Genomic DNA, 16,647 nt, shown 5'->3' with positions numbered 1-16,647 from the left:
TACATATACTTTTTTAATATTTTAAGTAACATACTTTTTAAAATTCATGATATAAAGCTTTGACCTACATAATGAACTGTTTACAAAACTCATCAAATATAAACAAAAGCTTGCCTTTGCTTGTTCTTAAGCAGTGAGGAGATTTTAGTCAATCATTGTCGCCGATTTCTGTGCACTTTTCCCAGTCTTGCCTTTCTCCGACTGTGTTAACTAGACCAGGAGTCAGCAAACCAGAAAACCAGAGCCAGATCCTCCTCACACATTTTTTTTGGGCATGGACCTCAAGCTAAGAATGTAGTTTACGTTTTTAAGGGTGGTAAACCCCCCCCACAAACCTTAAAGAGGCAGATGCAACAAAGGCCATACGTGACCCCCACAAAACCTAAAACCGTTACAACCTGGCCATCCCCTCTGCCAGACTGTAAGTTCTTGGACATCATGATGCAAACACTATTCACCTTTACACCCTTAGACTAATACATGCTTGCTGACACATAATAAGTGATCAATAAATTTGTTGAATTTACAAAAAATTACTTGGTGTTCACTGGTATGGAGGAGTCATATCAAGTCTGGAACTAATGTTCTAGCTATTTAAGGAGTTCTGAAGAGGCAATTACCAGCACCTTGTGGGAAGAGACTTGAGCATGGGCTGTGGCAAAATAGATATCATACTGACAAAATTCATACGTCCCTTTAATCCTTAATATGAAGTCGTTCTCGAAAGTGGCTTGCTAGCTAAGACTACTTCCCTAGCCAAATTGACATCTAGGTGTGGACATGTGACCAGCTCTTATTTGAGTGAATGAGGGATTTATCTTTTTTCTTCAGCTTGCTGTATTTGAAGAGCAACCAAAGTATAACATGCATACACACACACACACACACACACAAATCATAGTATGTTATGAAGTGTTTGCATGTAGCAGTAGCAGGATCAATCATGTGTTACAGCTGCATCTTAAAGCCATTCATTTAAACATATAATTTGAGCAACAATACCATAACTGTATACCAATACATATACTTTGAAGCTAGGTTGAAGTTGTTTCTTCACAAAACTCTTGTGGTATTCATGTGGACATTGTGACATTAATCCATCCAAAGATTTCACAGGTCAAGTAAATCTTTAGCATATTTCCCCAATATCTTGAAAAGCATGGCTATTGGAAAAAAGGATGTGGAATTGGTGAAAAGCATATCTAATGCTGAAATCATTATCGCCACCAGCTGGTCTGGTGAGAAATCTGGGTGCCATTATAGACCCATTTTTCTTCCTCCTCACATGCATCCAATACTACCAAATCCTGGTGATTTTACTTTGTCGATGTAACTAAAATTTACCCATTTCTCTTTATTTACCCACTGTCCTCAGTCCCAGCTGCCACTACCTTCATTCACGATACTCATTTATCACTTAAATATGGGCAGTCATTCTTGCCTACAGGCATACCCACCTGCCCTCTGGTTTCACTCCAGAGAGAATGGGCTTTCTACAAACCATATCTGATTTTGTCACTCCACCTGAAAAATCCTTCAGGGGTTTCTCATTCCTTTCAGGATAAACTCTACACATCTTCATAGGGCCTGAAGACCCTTGATGTCTCCCCTGATTCATGGACCTTCCTCTCCATTCTACATCCTATGCCCCACTTATACTTACAATTATTTAGAAGATCTAGATACTTTTTCACCTTTGGGCTTTCGCCCATCTTATTTTCTTGTGCTGGAATAGTCTTCCCTCGGGTTTCAGCTTAGATGTCATTTTTTTTTTCTTTTCAAGTTTTAATTTAAGTTCTAGTTAAAATATATGGTAAACTTGGTTTCAGGCATATATTTTAGTGATTCATCACTTACATATAGTGTCCAGCAATCCTCACAAGTGCCCTCCTCAACACCCATTACCCATTTAGCCCACACCCCACCCACCTCCCTCCATCAACCCTCAGTTTGTTCTCATAGTTAAAAGTCTCTTATGGTTTGCTCCCTCCCCCCCTTTTTCCTTCCCATATGTTCATCTGTTTTGTTTTGTAAATTCCACATATGAGTGAAATCTTATGATATTGTCTTTCTCAGACTCAGTTAGCTTAATGTAATACACTCTAGCTCCATCTACATTGTTGCAAATGGCAAGGTTTCATTCTTTTGATGGCCACACACACACACACACACACATAACATCTTCTTTATCTATTCATTAGTCTTTTTTGAGGAAGACTTTCCTGACTTATTCTCTTGACGGCAAACTCAGGTTCACGCCCCTTCTGGCCCTGTGCCTCCCCCATCACAGCATGTGTCACTCTGGACTGTGACCAACTATTTACTTGTCTGTGTTCTCCATTCTACTGTATCTTTGTGAGTAGCCCAAGAAAATGTCTATCTTGTTCATCTTGGAAATGTAGCATTAGCCCTGAGCCTGATACAAGATAGGTACTCAGTAATATCTATCATGTGAATGAATAAGTCTCAAAGAAGTGCTGATGCATAGGGGCACTTGTACTCCAATGTTTATAGCAGCACTTTCAACAATGGCCAAATTATGGGAAGAGCCTAAATGTCCATCAACTGATGAATGGATAAAGAAGATGTGGTTTATATATACAATGGGATACTACTTGGCAACGAGAAAGAATGAAATCCTGCCATTTGCAACAATGTGGATGGAACTGGAGAGTATTATGCTAAGTGAAATAAGCCAGGCAGAGAAAGACAGATACCATATGTTTTCACTCATATGTGGATCCTGAACAATAGAGGATCAGAGAGGGAAGGAGGCAAACCATAAGAGACTCTTAAATACTGAGAACAAACTGAGGGTTGATGGGGGGTGGGGGAGAGGGGAAAGTGGCTGACGGGCATTGAGGAGGGCACCTGTTGGGATGAGCACTGGGTGTTGTATGGAAACCAATTGGACAATAAACCAAATATATATCTTACATAATCTATAATATAATAGATCTGTATGCTGTAAACTATATCTATATCTATATCTATATCTATATCTATGTCTATATTTCAAGGAATAGAAAGAGTTGACAGGGAGATTGGATAGAAGTAATATCAGGTGGAGGGAACAGCCTGCATATTTTTATTAGTAGTTTCATACATAGCTTTGAGTTGATAAAGTTTTGGCCATGGGAATATGTAGGAAACATGGTTACAGAAACATAAAGATGTCAAACAAAGCAAATGTGCTCTTTCTAGGTAAAATTCTGGGAATGGAACACTGTTTTATCAGAGGAATTACATCACAGAAACAGTTTCCCACCAGGCTTCATTTTCCCTCCGAAGTGAAGTTTGTCCTATGAATTTGTCAGCCCTGGCGCCACCCACCGGAATTACTGTTCAGCTGGCATTGGTGGCACCTCCCTGACCATGGATATTCCCCACCACACTCTCTTTCTCTTTTATGCAGGTACTGCGGGGCATGTTGCATGCTGCTCCCCCCCCCATTACAAATATCCATCAAAGGGGAAAATAGAAAGCCCAGAAATGGCACCGTAAAGGTCAGATTTTGGTCTGCTAAATGTGGCAGTGCCGACTGGCAAGAAAGGAAAGGGGGATTGGACAGATGGACTGGGAGTAGGCTTGTTGACTCTATGGGGTCAGTGAATTTAGATTCACACCTCACAGTGTTGACTGAAAACATGTCAGGTTGTTAAAGCATTTTACATAGATACAACTTAAGGCAACCAGCAGAACATACAGCACGATAGTTGTTTGATCTTGGGACAAGGGTGGCCTAGGTAAAAAGCAATGGAAGCAACAATAAAGGAAAAGAAAATAGGTTGAATCAAATTAAAATTAAAAATTCTCCTATTAAAGAAAAAGGTCACATGCAGAGTAAAAAAGGCAAGCAAAACGTGGGGAGCTATTTTCAGCATATATTATAGAAAGTATATTCTTTTTTTTTTTTTTCAACGTTTATTTCTTTTTGGGACAGAGAGAGACAGAGCATGAATGGGGGAGGGGCAGAGAGAGAGGGAGACACAGAATCGGAAACAGGCTCCAGGCTCCGAGCCATCAGCCCAGAGCCTGACGCGGGGCTCGAACTCACGGACCGCGAGATCGTGACCTGGCTGAAGTCGGATGCTTAACCGACTGCGCCACCCAGGCGCCCCTAGAAAGTATATTCTTTTTTTTTTTTTTTTTTAAATTTTTTTTTTCAACGTTTATTTATTTTTGGGACAGAGAGAGACAGAGCATGAATGGGGGAGGGGCAGAGAGAGAGGGAGACACAGAATCGGAAACAGGCTCCAGGCTCTGAGCCATCAGCCCAGAGCCTGACGCGGGGCTCGAACTCACGGACCGCGAGATCGTGACCCGGCTGAAGTCGGACGCTTAACCGACTGCGCCACCCAGGCGCCCCGAAAGTATATTCTTAAAAGCACAATCATTAATTTTAATAACTAGGTAAGAGACAACACCCTCCCCCTAAGAAAAATGAATAACCCTTAAGTCACATCCAGAAGGGGCAGAGACTGGACCTAGCCTCAGTGTTTAATTCCAAGACCTGTTCTTCCACTCCACTCATGGTCTTAAGTCACCAGAATTTGTCTGCTCGCAGGTGACATCTGCAAGGTCGTCTGCTTGTGTGCCATTGGCCAAAATGTGATCCTGACAGCTGGTGTTCCCTCCACTCTTTCCCGAGAGTTCCCACACTTCTCAGGGCCTATGTTTACTAGATTCTTTATTCACCACACCCTTAGAGTTCTCCGTGTAGTGGGGGGGAGTAGTGGGGCTCAGTGCATATTTGTGCATAGCGGCAGTGGTTGGCCCCTTCTAACCACAGCAACTTCTGTGTTCCCTGGCCCCCATACCTGTTGCTTTTTCCACTGCTTGGAGCTGACCTCACCTCTCCCTCACTCAGGACAGAAGTTGCTCATTGGCTTAAGGCAGATCGAAAGGGCCTCAGAATCTCCACTCCTGTCAGTCTTGTCTCTTGATGGTTTCTGCCTCAGCAGAAACAGAAACCTAGGCCCTAACTCCCCCATCACTTTTCCCCTTAGCTCCCTAAGTCACAGATCTGAGACTGGGCTTTTTCTTTTCTTTCCATGTTTGCTATAGTTTACCCCCAACTCTGGGGCTATCTCTTACTGTATAAGACCCAACACTTCATCCAAACGTAAAACTCATTCAGAATATAGTCTTTCCTTGTCACATGGGGCCAGTGGGCATTTCTCCAGGCTTGTTATAAAATATAACTCCTGCGACTCGAAACAAATTTGTTCTCATATTAGCTCATATTAGCTGTGTACTTTTTTTAACACATACATTTTCTATGATTGATTGATTATAATTTGAACTTAACTTGGAAGCCCTCTGGACAGAAGTTCACATTGGAAAATGGAAATGAAATTTAGAGAATCTGTGCTCCCCACAGGTGAGGAAAGGAATATCCAGGGTGGAAAGAAGTAAAAGTTACAAGGTTAGAAACAGGGAATCAGATGGTAGTTGGTTGATCAGCAAGTCCTGATCCAACTCCTATGATGTCCAGCTTCTATTCCCATATTATTCCTAAATATAACGATTTAATCCCAGCTCCCAGGATAATCTATATTTTGTTGGCTAGTGTGTTTATTAAAAAATCCAGAAGAATAAGCAGGAAACCAATAATAGTTATTACTTATTAGAGGTATGGGAATTGGGTGGATGAGACATAGGAGAGGGAGAGATTTTCATGTACACTTTTTAGCTCATTTCAAAGTTTAAACCATGTGAATGTACTACTTATTGAAAAATAAATTAATTGACATTTCCCTTCTCCAAAACCAAACAATGGGCTCATAAAATGTATAAAATGAAAGATAATGCAGAATAATGCAGCCTCTCTTTGCTAGAGATTCTGTAAATAGCAGAAAAACTTGTTTGGTTGGAGCCATATCCGTTTAATGCTTTAATGTGGTGTGTGGACATGAATGTGTGTGTTTGTGTATTCGTGCATGTATGTGGGTGTGTGAGTGCATTTGTGTCTCCTGCAGAGGCTAGAGGTTGAGTGCATGGGATCATCACGGAATTATTTGGAGACAAGTCACTGCTGGTTCCTGTGCTCTGTTCTGCTTATAGCACAATGACTCCCACTGTCTGTAAGAGTCTAAGGACCTGGGGATCTGCCTCTAACGCAGTATCATCACTGTTGTTACAGGGCTGTTTGTGAGAGACGCACAACCAGTTGACCGCAGTGTGGGATGGGCGCAGAAGAAAGGGGGAGAAAAGAAGCAGAATGGAGTCCCTTAGGTCTTACCTGGTTGTTCTTGACAATCTCTGAGGGTGTTACCAGCAGGCTTTCATCTGGTTTGCATACATCTTTCCCATTGTGGGTGGTCAGAAGAGGGAGACAGGAACATCTGGTAGAGGCACCAAAAGGAAATTTGCTTCATGCTCTGGATGTGTTGAATGATTCTTGCCATCACTGCATCTGCTCAATTTTCTCCTTTTTGTCTCACAATATTAGAAACCTTTTAATTTTTGTCCATTCTGAGAAAAAGGGACAAGATTTCCAGGTTGACTATGACTATGCCAACATATGTCATCCTGGGATGCTGCATTCACAGAACACCACATGGAGCCTAATAACCACCACATAGCATCCCTTTTCTATTGATTTCAGAATTTGCTGCTAATGTCTGTCCCTTTTACTTGTTCATAGGACCCATGAGAAATGTGTTCTAGTAACTTTATTAGCATCCTTGGAATTAAAATTCTGCTTTTCTTAGCTGTAGGTTGGACCAATCTCAAGACCCATTAAGTTGAAGATAATTAATTCTGTGAAGAACCCCAAACCCCAAAGGATTAAGAATTCAGTGTTGTGTCCTTGCCATAGCTGATCTGGGAGAGGCTAAGGCATTAAGGACCTGCCATTCACCTCTGTGGTCTGAGCACGATCCTAGCATTTTACTTGCCAGCAACACATGGAGATCTTTCAAGGCTTGCTGCAACCATCAGAGACTACAGCCCCAGTGCTGCTCATTAACTCTAGACAATGAGCAACTGTCCTCAGAGGACACATGGGTCTCACTATTCCTTTCTTCAGGAATAGAGAAGGAGTAATTTTAGAGAAGAAATACTTGATCTGCTTTGAGTTTTCCTAAACCCATAGCCCAATGCCACATACTTTAAACTTTCCCATGACTTCCTGGAAAACCAGAGGAGGAATGCAGTATGACAGCTGTGGTTTATGTCACTAGTGTTAAATAACAAAATTCAACCAGGTAAATTTGAAGATATAACTGGCTTTACTAAATGATTAACGAATCTGCAAGACCCCATCTAGCAAGTAAAGAGGTACTCCAAGGAGTTGTACAAAATGGAAGGTTTTTATAGAAGGAGGATGGGGCAAGAAAGCTATTAGCAAAAGAAAAGGATTGTTTGATGCAGGGCTGTTTGCTAGGGGAGAAAGGCTAGGGGTCTTATCATGCAGATGACCTCATTTTTCTTTGGGGGATGGCTAGGGCCCATGTAGCAGCCTCATTGGTGCTGACTGAAAAATTTCTGACTGACCAATTAAGACTACATTTGTGGGGCAGTTGAAACTGTAGTTAGATTATGTATTAGGCATCAGTGTGGGAACTCTAAGTGACGCCATTTGGGACTTTTTTTTTTCTTAAACACTGTCATGGGCTACTTGTGGAGTTCTTTGGCATCTTCAGTCTGGACTGGATATTTTGGACTGACTGACTGAAAGTAGTGAGGATAGAGACAGTGAAGGATCAGGGATGCCTGGGTGGTTCAGTTGGTTGAGTGTCTGACTCTTGATTTCAGCTCAGGTCATGGACCCAGGGTTGTGGGATCGAGTCCCGTGTTGGGCTCCATGCTGAGCATGGAGCCTGCTTGAGATTTTTCTTTCTCTCTTCCTCTGCCCCTCTTCCCTTCTCCCCTGCTCAAGCTCTCTCTCTCAAATTAAAAAAAGGAAGAAAAAAAGAAAGAAACATTGAAGGATCATTTCTCTCTTTTGTTTCAAAGTGATAACTTCTATGAGCCCATGTTTCCCATCTCTGCACTATAGCTCATGCTCTACCAAGAGTAGAGAGTTCTCTCTGCTTGTCAAAGTTCTTTTTTTTTTTTAATATATGAAATTTATTGTCAAGTTGGTTTCCATACAACACCCAGTGCTCATCCCAAAAGGTGCCCTCCTCAATACCCATCACCCACCCTCCCCTCCCTCCCACCCCCCATCAACCCTCAGTTTGTTCTCAGTTTTTAACAGTCTCTTATGCTTTGGCTCTCTCCCACTCTAACCTCTTTTTTTCCTCTTTTTTTTTTTCCTTCCCCTCCCCCATGGGTTTCTGTTAAGTTTCTCAGGATCCACCTAAGAGTGAAAACATATGGTATCTGTCTTTCTCTGTATGGCTTATTTCACTTAGCATCACACTCTCCAGTTCCATCCACGTTGCTACAAAAGGCCATATTTCATTCTTTCTCATTGCCATGTAGTACTCCATTGTGTATATAAACCACAATTTCTTTATCCATTCATCAGTTGATGGACATTTAGGCTCTTTCCATAATTTGGCTATTGTTGAGAGTGCTGCTATGAACATTGGGGTACAAGTGCCCCTATGCATCAGCACTCCTGTATCCCTTGGATAAATTCCTAGCAGTGCTATTGCTGGGTCATAGGGTAGGTCTATTTTTAATTTTCTGAGGAACCTCCACACTGCTTTCCAGAGCGGCTGCACCAATTTGCATTCCCACCAACAGTGCAAGAGGGTTCCCGTTTCTCCACATCCTCACCAGCATCTATAGTCTCCTGATTTGTTCATTTTGGCCACTCTGACTGGCGTGAGTGTGGTTTTGATTTGTATTTCCCTGATAAGGAGCGACGTTGAACATCTTTTCATGTGCCTGTTGGCCATCCGGATGTCTTCTTTAGAGAAGTGTCTATTCATGTTTTCTGCCCATTTCTTCACTGGGTTATTTGTTTTTCGGGTGTGGAGTTTGGTGAGCTCTTTATAGATTTTGGATACTAGCCCTTTGTCCGATATGTCATTTGCAAATATCTTTTCCCATTCCGTTGGTTGCCTTTTAGTTTTGTTGGTTGTTTCCTTTGCTGTGCAGAAGCTTTTTATCTTCATAAGGTCCCAGTAATTCACTTTTGCTTTTAATTCCCTTGCCTTTGGGGATGTGTCGAGTAAGAGATTACTACGGCTGAGGTCAGAGAGGTCTTTTCCTGCTTTCTCCTCTAAGGTTTTGATGGTTTCCTGTCTCACATTCAGGTCCTTTATCCATTTTGAGTTTATTTTTGTGAATGGTGTGAGAAAGTGGTCTAGTTTCAACCTTCTGCATGTTGCTGTCCAGTTCTCCCAGCACCATTTGTTAAAGAGACTGTCTTTTTTCCATTGGATGTTCTTTCCTGCTTTGTCAAAGATGAGTTGGCCATACGTTTGTGGGTCTAGTTCTGGGGTTTCTATTCTATTCCATTGGTCTATGTGTCTGTTTTTGTGCCAATACCATGCTGTCTTGATGATGACAGCTTTGTAGTAGAGGCTAAAGTCTGGGATTGTGATGCCTCCTGCTTTGGTCTTCTTGTTCAAAATTATTTTGGCTATTCGGGGCCTTTTGTGGTTCCATATGAATTTTAGGATTGCTTGTTCTAGTTTTGAGAAGAATGCTGGTGCAATTTTGATTGGGATTGCATTGAATGTGTAGATAGCTTTGGGTAGTATTGACATTTTGACAATATTTATTCTTCCAATCCATGAGCTTGTCAAAGTTCTAGCCATGGCTCCTGCTGGTGCACACATCCTGACGTACTTAGACATCCCTCAGAATTGTATAGCTCCTAAGTGGATCAGCTGTGGAGCTGAGGGAAGAGCATTGTCATAAGGAAACTGGGCTCAAATCCCATCTTACTAGACCTGCATCTTACTAATTGAAAGACATTGAATAAATCACTTCACCTTTCGGAGATACAGCTTTCTTATCTGTAAAGGAGGGCTATTTTCTTTCATGCCACAGGGCTATTTGGAAAATTAAAAAACACAATAATATGTGACACAATAATGCAAGACACTCAGGCTGGAATCTTATACTCTTAGATGATTTAATCTATTTCCATAACTTTACTTATCACTTTACAGTGGTCTATGTGCTATTAATTTTACTTCAAAGTTTCGTATCTTTCATTCTACTATTTAATTGAATACTTCCATGAAAATGTCCCAAAAGAACCCTTGAAAACATACCTAAGTGGAACTAATTTTTCTTAAATGACTCTCTTGTTAACAATTTTCATTAAACATATCACTGACTTTTTACGGAAACCTCAAAACCTTGAAGATATCTTACTACTTACATAATAATTACCATATTCTATTGTTCATATTTTCATTACCTTTGCATTTGCACTTGACCCTTGAACAGCTGGGGTTAGGGGCATCAACCCCCTACACAGTCAAAAATCTGCAAATAGCTTTTGATTCCCCTAAAACTTAACTATTAATAGTCTACTATTGACTGGAAGCCTTACCAATAACATAAATAATCTATTAACACACATCTTGTATACTATATGTATTATATACTGTATTCTTACAATAAAGTAAGCTCGAGAAAGGAAAATGTTTGTTAAGGGAATCATAAGGAAGAGAAAATACATTGACAGTACTGTACTATAAAAAATCTGTGTATAAGTGGACCCATGCAGTTTAAACCCCTGTTTGTTCAAGGGTCAACTGTAGATCCTCTTCTATATCTTCACTGTTTCTTTAGATTGCTCTGAGCTGTTTAATTAACCTCCTGGTCTCACCAATCCTCTCTGTTCCCTTACTGCTCTCTGTCTATCCAATCTTAGTTCCACACAAACTCTCACCATTGCTACATGTAGAGCTTTTATTATCTATCTACACCTACCATCTATGTTCCTATTATCTATCTATCTATCTATCTATCTATCAATCATCTATCTGTATACACAGTACCATAAACACTCCTACACCATGCAACCTGGTAGTTAGGTCTTTAGTAATAACTCATGTCTAACTACATGGTATCTCCAGTTACAGTCTCCTGACTCTCCCCTTTTGAATTTCCTCTCATACTGAATCCTACACTTATCTTTGCCTTGTTTTTGTTTGTTTTTTTTTTTGTTTGTTTGCTTGTTAGAGAGAGAGAGAGAGAGAGAGCGCGTGGGGGAGGAGCAGAAGGGGACGAAAAAGAGAATCTTAAGCAGGCTCCATGTTCAGCACAGATCCCGACATGGGGCTTGATCCCATGACCCTCGGATAATGACCTGAGCCGAAATTAAGAATTAATCACTCAGCTGACTGAGCCATCCTGGCACCCCGGGATTTACATTTTTAAATATTATTGTTATGTTGCTGTAATATACTGTATGTATGGTGTAATAATAATTACATTATCTTCATCATCATCATCATCATCAAGGCAGTACTATTGTGGACTGAGACCCCTCAGGAATGAAGGTCCAGGTCATCTCAGCAGGTGAAGACCTAGTGGCAGCTGTTTGGCAGCTCCCCTCAGAGACGTGAGCTTCTGAGGTCATCCCTCAGACATGTGGTCATCCCTCTTCTGAGTTCCTAGGTTCTGGTAACATCACCTTTCCCTTTTGTACCTAGGGGAAGTGATTTATTCTTGTGGTTAATCTCCAGGCTACCTTCACATCCATCTCTTTCTCCTACAGTCTTTTTCAGGACACACCTATATATCTACTTCCCTGTATTAAATCTTCTGGGTTTAAAAATACTAGATGTGACCCAAACTGAAACACCAGTCATAGACTGTAGTCTTTTCCAGACTTAGTCAATCCCTGGACATTGGTATGTGAAGCAATTTAAATTATTGTGTTAAAATTATTCCAGGACCAAATCAAAGGGAAATGAGTGAGACAATGACTTGACATACCAGTGTAGTGATTTTTATTTATATTATAATCAGTGATTTTTTTTTGTATTATAATCATACACATAGATTCTTATGATTACTGTAGGATACAGTAGAGGAGGCTAACTTCCCTTGTCCAAGTTAAACAGAGGAATAACATGAGACAGATACAGAGCAGTTAAATGGTATGGAGTTCTCCTAAGAGCTTTACATTCTCAGGCCTTCTTTTATTTTTTATTTTTTTATTAAAAAAATTTTTTTTAATGTTTATTTCTGAGACAGAGACAGAGCATGAGTGGGGGAGGGTCAGCAAGAGGGAGACACAGAATCCGAAGCAGGCTCCTGGCTCTGAGCTGTTAGCACAGAGCCCGACACAGGGCTCCTGAGCTGAAGCCGGACGCTCAACCGACTGAGCCACCCAGGCACCCCTCTCAGGCCTTCTTTTATACTCTCCTCTTTGGCACTTAATATTTCACTAGGGGAAATATTTGAAACATATGCTATCTGAACTTACCCATAACAACAAAATTAACCTTGTTGCAGTCATTGTTTAAAAATAAGATTGCAAGTTTCATTTATTCATCTCACACAAATTTATTAAGTAATTACTATATGCCAGCACTGTCTAAGTTCTGAATATACAACAGTGAACAAAACAGATCCCAAATCTTCACATTCTCATGGGTAGAAACAAACAATAAATTTGTATAACCTTTTCCTTGGCCAACCTTGAAATTCCCTACATAAAATACCTCCATTTCCTCTGTGATTTGGTTAGCCATTCACACAGATTCATATGCATTTGTAATCAAAATCTTTTTGGTTGAAAAGAAGATAATTGGGATAGTTCGCATCCTTGGTGTTTTAGAGACCCAGAGAGCATTAAAAGGTGAGTAACATCATCTTTTGACATCCAAATTCTTCCAACATGGACAAATAGCTGACAATGTGAATTATCTATAGAAAACAATAATTTTATATTTTTACTGGCAGTTAAAAATACTAGACCATAAAGCAACTTGCACACTGTTCCAAGATACAGTCATTTCACCTCTTCAAAATGTTATCCTGTTTGGAAATATGATATTTAAGGACAATCATTTATAAATTATTAATATTTTGAAAAAATTTTATAATTTCCTCATGAACAGGATCAAATCATAGGTAGAGGAGTTCCTCATTGGTTATTTAGGACCTGTTGGATTAACTATCTCTGTTTAGGAAATATCACCTACATATCAGGGCTGAGCAAGCAGAATCAGTCTTATCTTCCCTGGGCCATACTGGAGAAACAAGATCACATCAGTTTCAATACTGCTCTTTTTTTCTTCATTTATTTGGCACTCCAATCTGTTGTCACAGTAACTTTATTTCATGATGTAATTAATTAAGTTAGAATATTTATTACTTTAAAATGCAATAACTATCAATGAGTATGATTTTGGTATGATTTTAAGGAGCATCATCTGCTCTTTAGAAACAGTCTAGTTTAATCAATAATACAACAAGAACAAAAATACCTGCTGTGTCATTGCCTTTAAAGATTTTACTGGATGGGTAAATAATGTCTAGTCCAAATTATGTCTGACATTACCAGATTACAGTACAGAGACTGATATTTTCATTTGCTCATCTGATTTTCCACCAAGAATCATTGGATACACTTTACATGAACAAGACTGGGAGAGAGGTACAGTGATGTTTTAAGATAGTTCTTGCCTTTAGAGGCTTGTAAGCATTGTAGGGGTGATTAACATATATCCAAGAAAAACTGACATTTGAATAGTGATGTTTAGCCTTCAAGTCATGGACTTTTGCAATCCTCATGCTCTGTGACCATGGTGGAGCAGATATTATTATTCCTAATATGTTGATATAGAAACAGAGCGTCAGATATTTTCAACTTTACTCTGATTATCAGTAGCTTATCTAGGACGTGAACCCAAAATTTCTGTGCTGGCAAAAGGACAATAATTGGTACAAAGTGATGATTTCAATAAAGTGTGTCATAAACTTACTAGATTTCAGAGAAGGGGATTTTGTAGCTGGAAAGATCAAAGGTTGCTTCTTGGAGGGGATGAACATTAAGGGATGGACTTCCAAGTGCATCCTAATTGATGACTGCATTCCTCAATATGACCTCACATTGGTTATGAGGAAATTCTCTTGCTGAATAGTATCCTCAGGGCAGCCTTCATGTCTCTGTTTCTCAGACTATAAATGAAAGGATTTAGCATTGGAGTCACTGCCATGTACATAACAGTCATGATTGCATCCTTTAGGCTGTAACTAGACAGAGGGCGGAAATACATGCCCATGACTGTCCCATAATACAGAGAAACAACAGTGAGGTGGGAGCCACAGGTGGAGAAGGCTTTGAGCATGCCCTTAGTGGAAGGAACCCATAAAACTGTGGAAAAGACCCGGACATAGGAGATGATGATGCATAGTAATGGCACAGAGAAAATACCAACCCCTACGTACATCATCTTCACATTGAAGTGGATGTCAGAACAGGACAGCTTAAGCAAAGGGGTAATGTCACAGTAGAAGTTGGCTACCTCCTTGTTGCCACAGAAGGACAGACTAGCTGTGAGCAGAGTATGGGGGAGGGCATTGGCGTTTCCAACCACCCAAGATCCAACAACTAGAAGGACACAAGTCTGTGGGCTCATAATTGTTGTGTAATGAAGTGGGCGGCTGATGGCCATGGCACGATCATATGCCATCACAGCCAGGATATAGCTATCTGTGTTACCCAAGGCAATCATAAAATACATTTGTGTTAGACATCCCCCAAAGGAGATGGATTTGCTGTGCAAGACATGGTTGGCTAGCATCTTGGGGATGGTTACAGAGGAGAATAAGATGTCAACGGAGGAGAGGTTGGCAAGGAAAAAATACATGGGGTTGTGAAGGCGAATGTCAGAGCGAATAGCCAAGATGATGAGCAGGTTTCCAGTCAATGTGATGGGGTAAATGAACAGGAAGAAGATGAAGAAGAAGTCTTCCTGTACCTGCTGACCAGTAACTCCCAGGAGGATGAATTCCAGGGTAGAAGATTGGTTGTCTTCTTTCATGGTTCCTTTGTTAAGAAAGGGGAGAAGAATCCAGAATTATTAATGGATTTTATGTAATGATCTTCTTTATCCATCAGTTTTGATTCAAGTGACTATCAATCTCTACGATGTGTTTACTAAATCCAGAGATAGCCAACATTTTGGGGAAATATCCTTGTTGATTAGTGAAACTGATCAACAATTAACTCTTGACACTCATGTCTAAGAAGTGAACAATCTGTGAATCAAAAGTGGCCATCCTCCCCCATCTCAGAACCATCACTCAAACACCTAGGATTCAATAAATTCACAAATGCCTTTACACTGTATGTGCTGGATATTTTGCTAGACTAATGGAAAAAAGCACAAATATGTGAAAAATACAATTTTTTAGTTCACTTATTCGACATGTAAGACAAAGTCTGTGCTCTCAGGAACTTTACAATGTAATAGGAAAGCCAAAAATAGCACATTTAAAAAATTTCACACTACAAGGAATGGAAAGCACTTAGAAATCTTGATAAAATACTCCAGTACAAAAGATGTGTCATTACAAGGGCCAGCCATGAAATTAGAAATTGTTCCAATGACCAAACTAATAGAGATCCTAGAACCCAGGAAGTAACAGGTGTCTATGCTGACATTGGATTATTGTAAATCACCAGGATCACTGGGTTTTTGTCCTAGCAACAACAAGCCTAGTGAATTTCCTCCCCAAGCACCTCATTTTCAGAGAAGAATTTCACCATGTCCTTTTACAAGGTATATCTCTTTAAAAAACTCTCTAATATCCATAATCACAAAGCTTTTCACTTCCCTTCCTTTATTATTATTTTTCTCACTTCTGGGTGTATAGCCAAAGGAAATGAAATGGGGTATTGAAAAGATTTCTTCAGTCTCATTTTTATGGCAGCATTATTCACCGTACTGAGCTATGGAAACAACATAAGTGTCCACCAAGAGATGAAGGGATATTGTATTCTCTCTCTCTCTCTTCTCATTACATGAAATAAGCCAGACACAGAGACAAACAGTGAATAATCTCACTTCGATGTGTATTTTAGGAAAGTCATAGTCATAGTAACAGTTAGCCATAGTTGATGCTGATCTTGAGAACTTGGGATCTGCAGCCAAGGTTTGAGTCCTAATTTTGCTACTACAACTCTATGTCAACTTAAGTATTCAATTCATCATTCTTCATTTGATAAAGTGACAAAAATAATTCTACTTACCTTTGGAGGTTTTGCGAGGCTCAAAGGAGCTAATGCAGGTAGTGCAGTTGCTGGCTATCTATCCTTGATTTGTCACTGTCATAAAGACCCTTTTCCACAACATTCACACCTCCTATTGAGGCGTCAGCTCAGATGCTGTCAAATGGGTTTTGGTCCTGTGGCCTTCACTCCTCTTCCACAAGTGGGAAGTTCACAGCCAGCTGCTGAAGCACTTGTGAACATTCCTCCCTGGGGAGGCAGGCATGCTGCAGAAAGGGTCAGTAGTAGGCCTGAAGAGTGGGTCTCTGGTCCTCTGCACTTGAGGTGAAGGAGCTAGGACTTGGATGGTTTGGACAAAAGAGCCTCGAGTTTCCTAATGATAGAGCAGAAGGGATGACTGTTCTAGATGGGCCATGAAGACGGGAACTCTAGCTTCCTCCTCAGGAAGCAAGGTGGTCATAGAATAGAGAAAATTAGGAATTCTTTACCAGGTTATAACATCTCTTGAAACGTGACTCCCTCAGGTCTTCATCCTG

At 40.3% G+C, this 16,647-nt stretch overlaps 1 protein-coding gene across 1 annotated transcript; it reads right to left on the bottom strand.

Moving 5' to 3' along the window:
* Positions 1 to 13,991: 13,991 nt before the first annotated feature.
* Positions 13,992 to 14,921, bottom strand: LOC115501450 (olfactory receptor 1A1). The gene has a single exon (XM_030296529.1). The coding sequence runs from the start codon at positions 14,919 to 14,921 to the stop codon at positions 13,992 to 13,994; it is 930 nt and encodes a 309-aa protein (XP_030152389.1).
* Positions 14,922 to 16,647: the final 1,726 nt, after the last annotated feature.

This window comes from Lynx canadensis, chromosome E1, assembly GCF_007474595.2.
Source record: "Lynx canadensis isolate LIC74 chromosome E1, mLynCan4.pri.v2, whole genome shotgun sequence".
NCBI classification, from domain to species: Eukaryota; Metazoa; Chordata; class Mammalia; order Carnivora; family Felidae; genus Lynx; species Lynx canadensis.
Note: the sequence above shows the minus strand (reverse complement) of the source record. Positions and strands in the feature narration are given on the sequence as shown.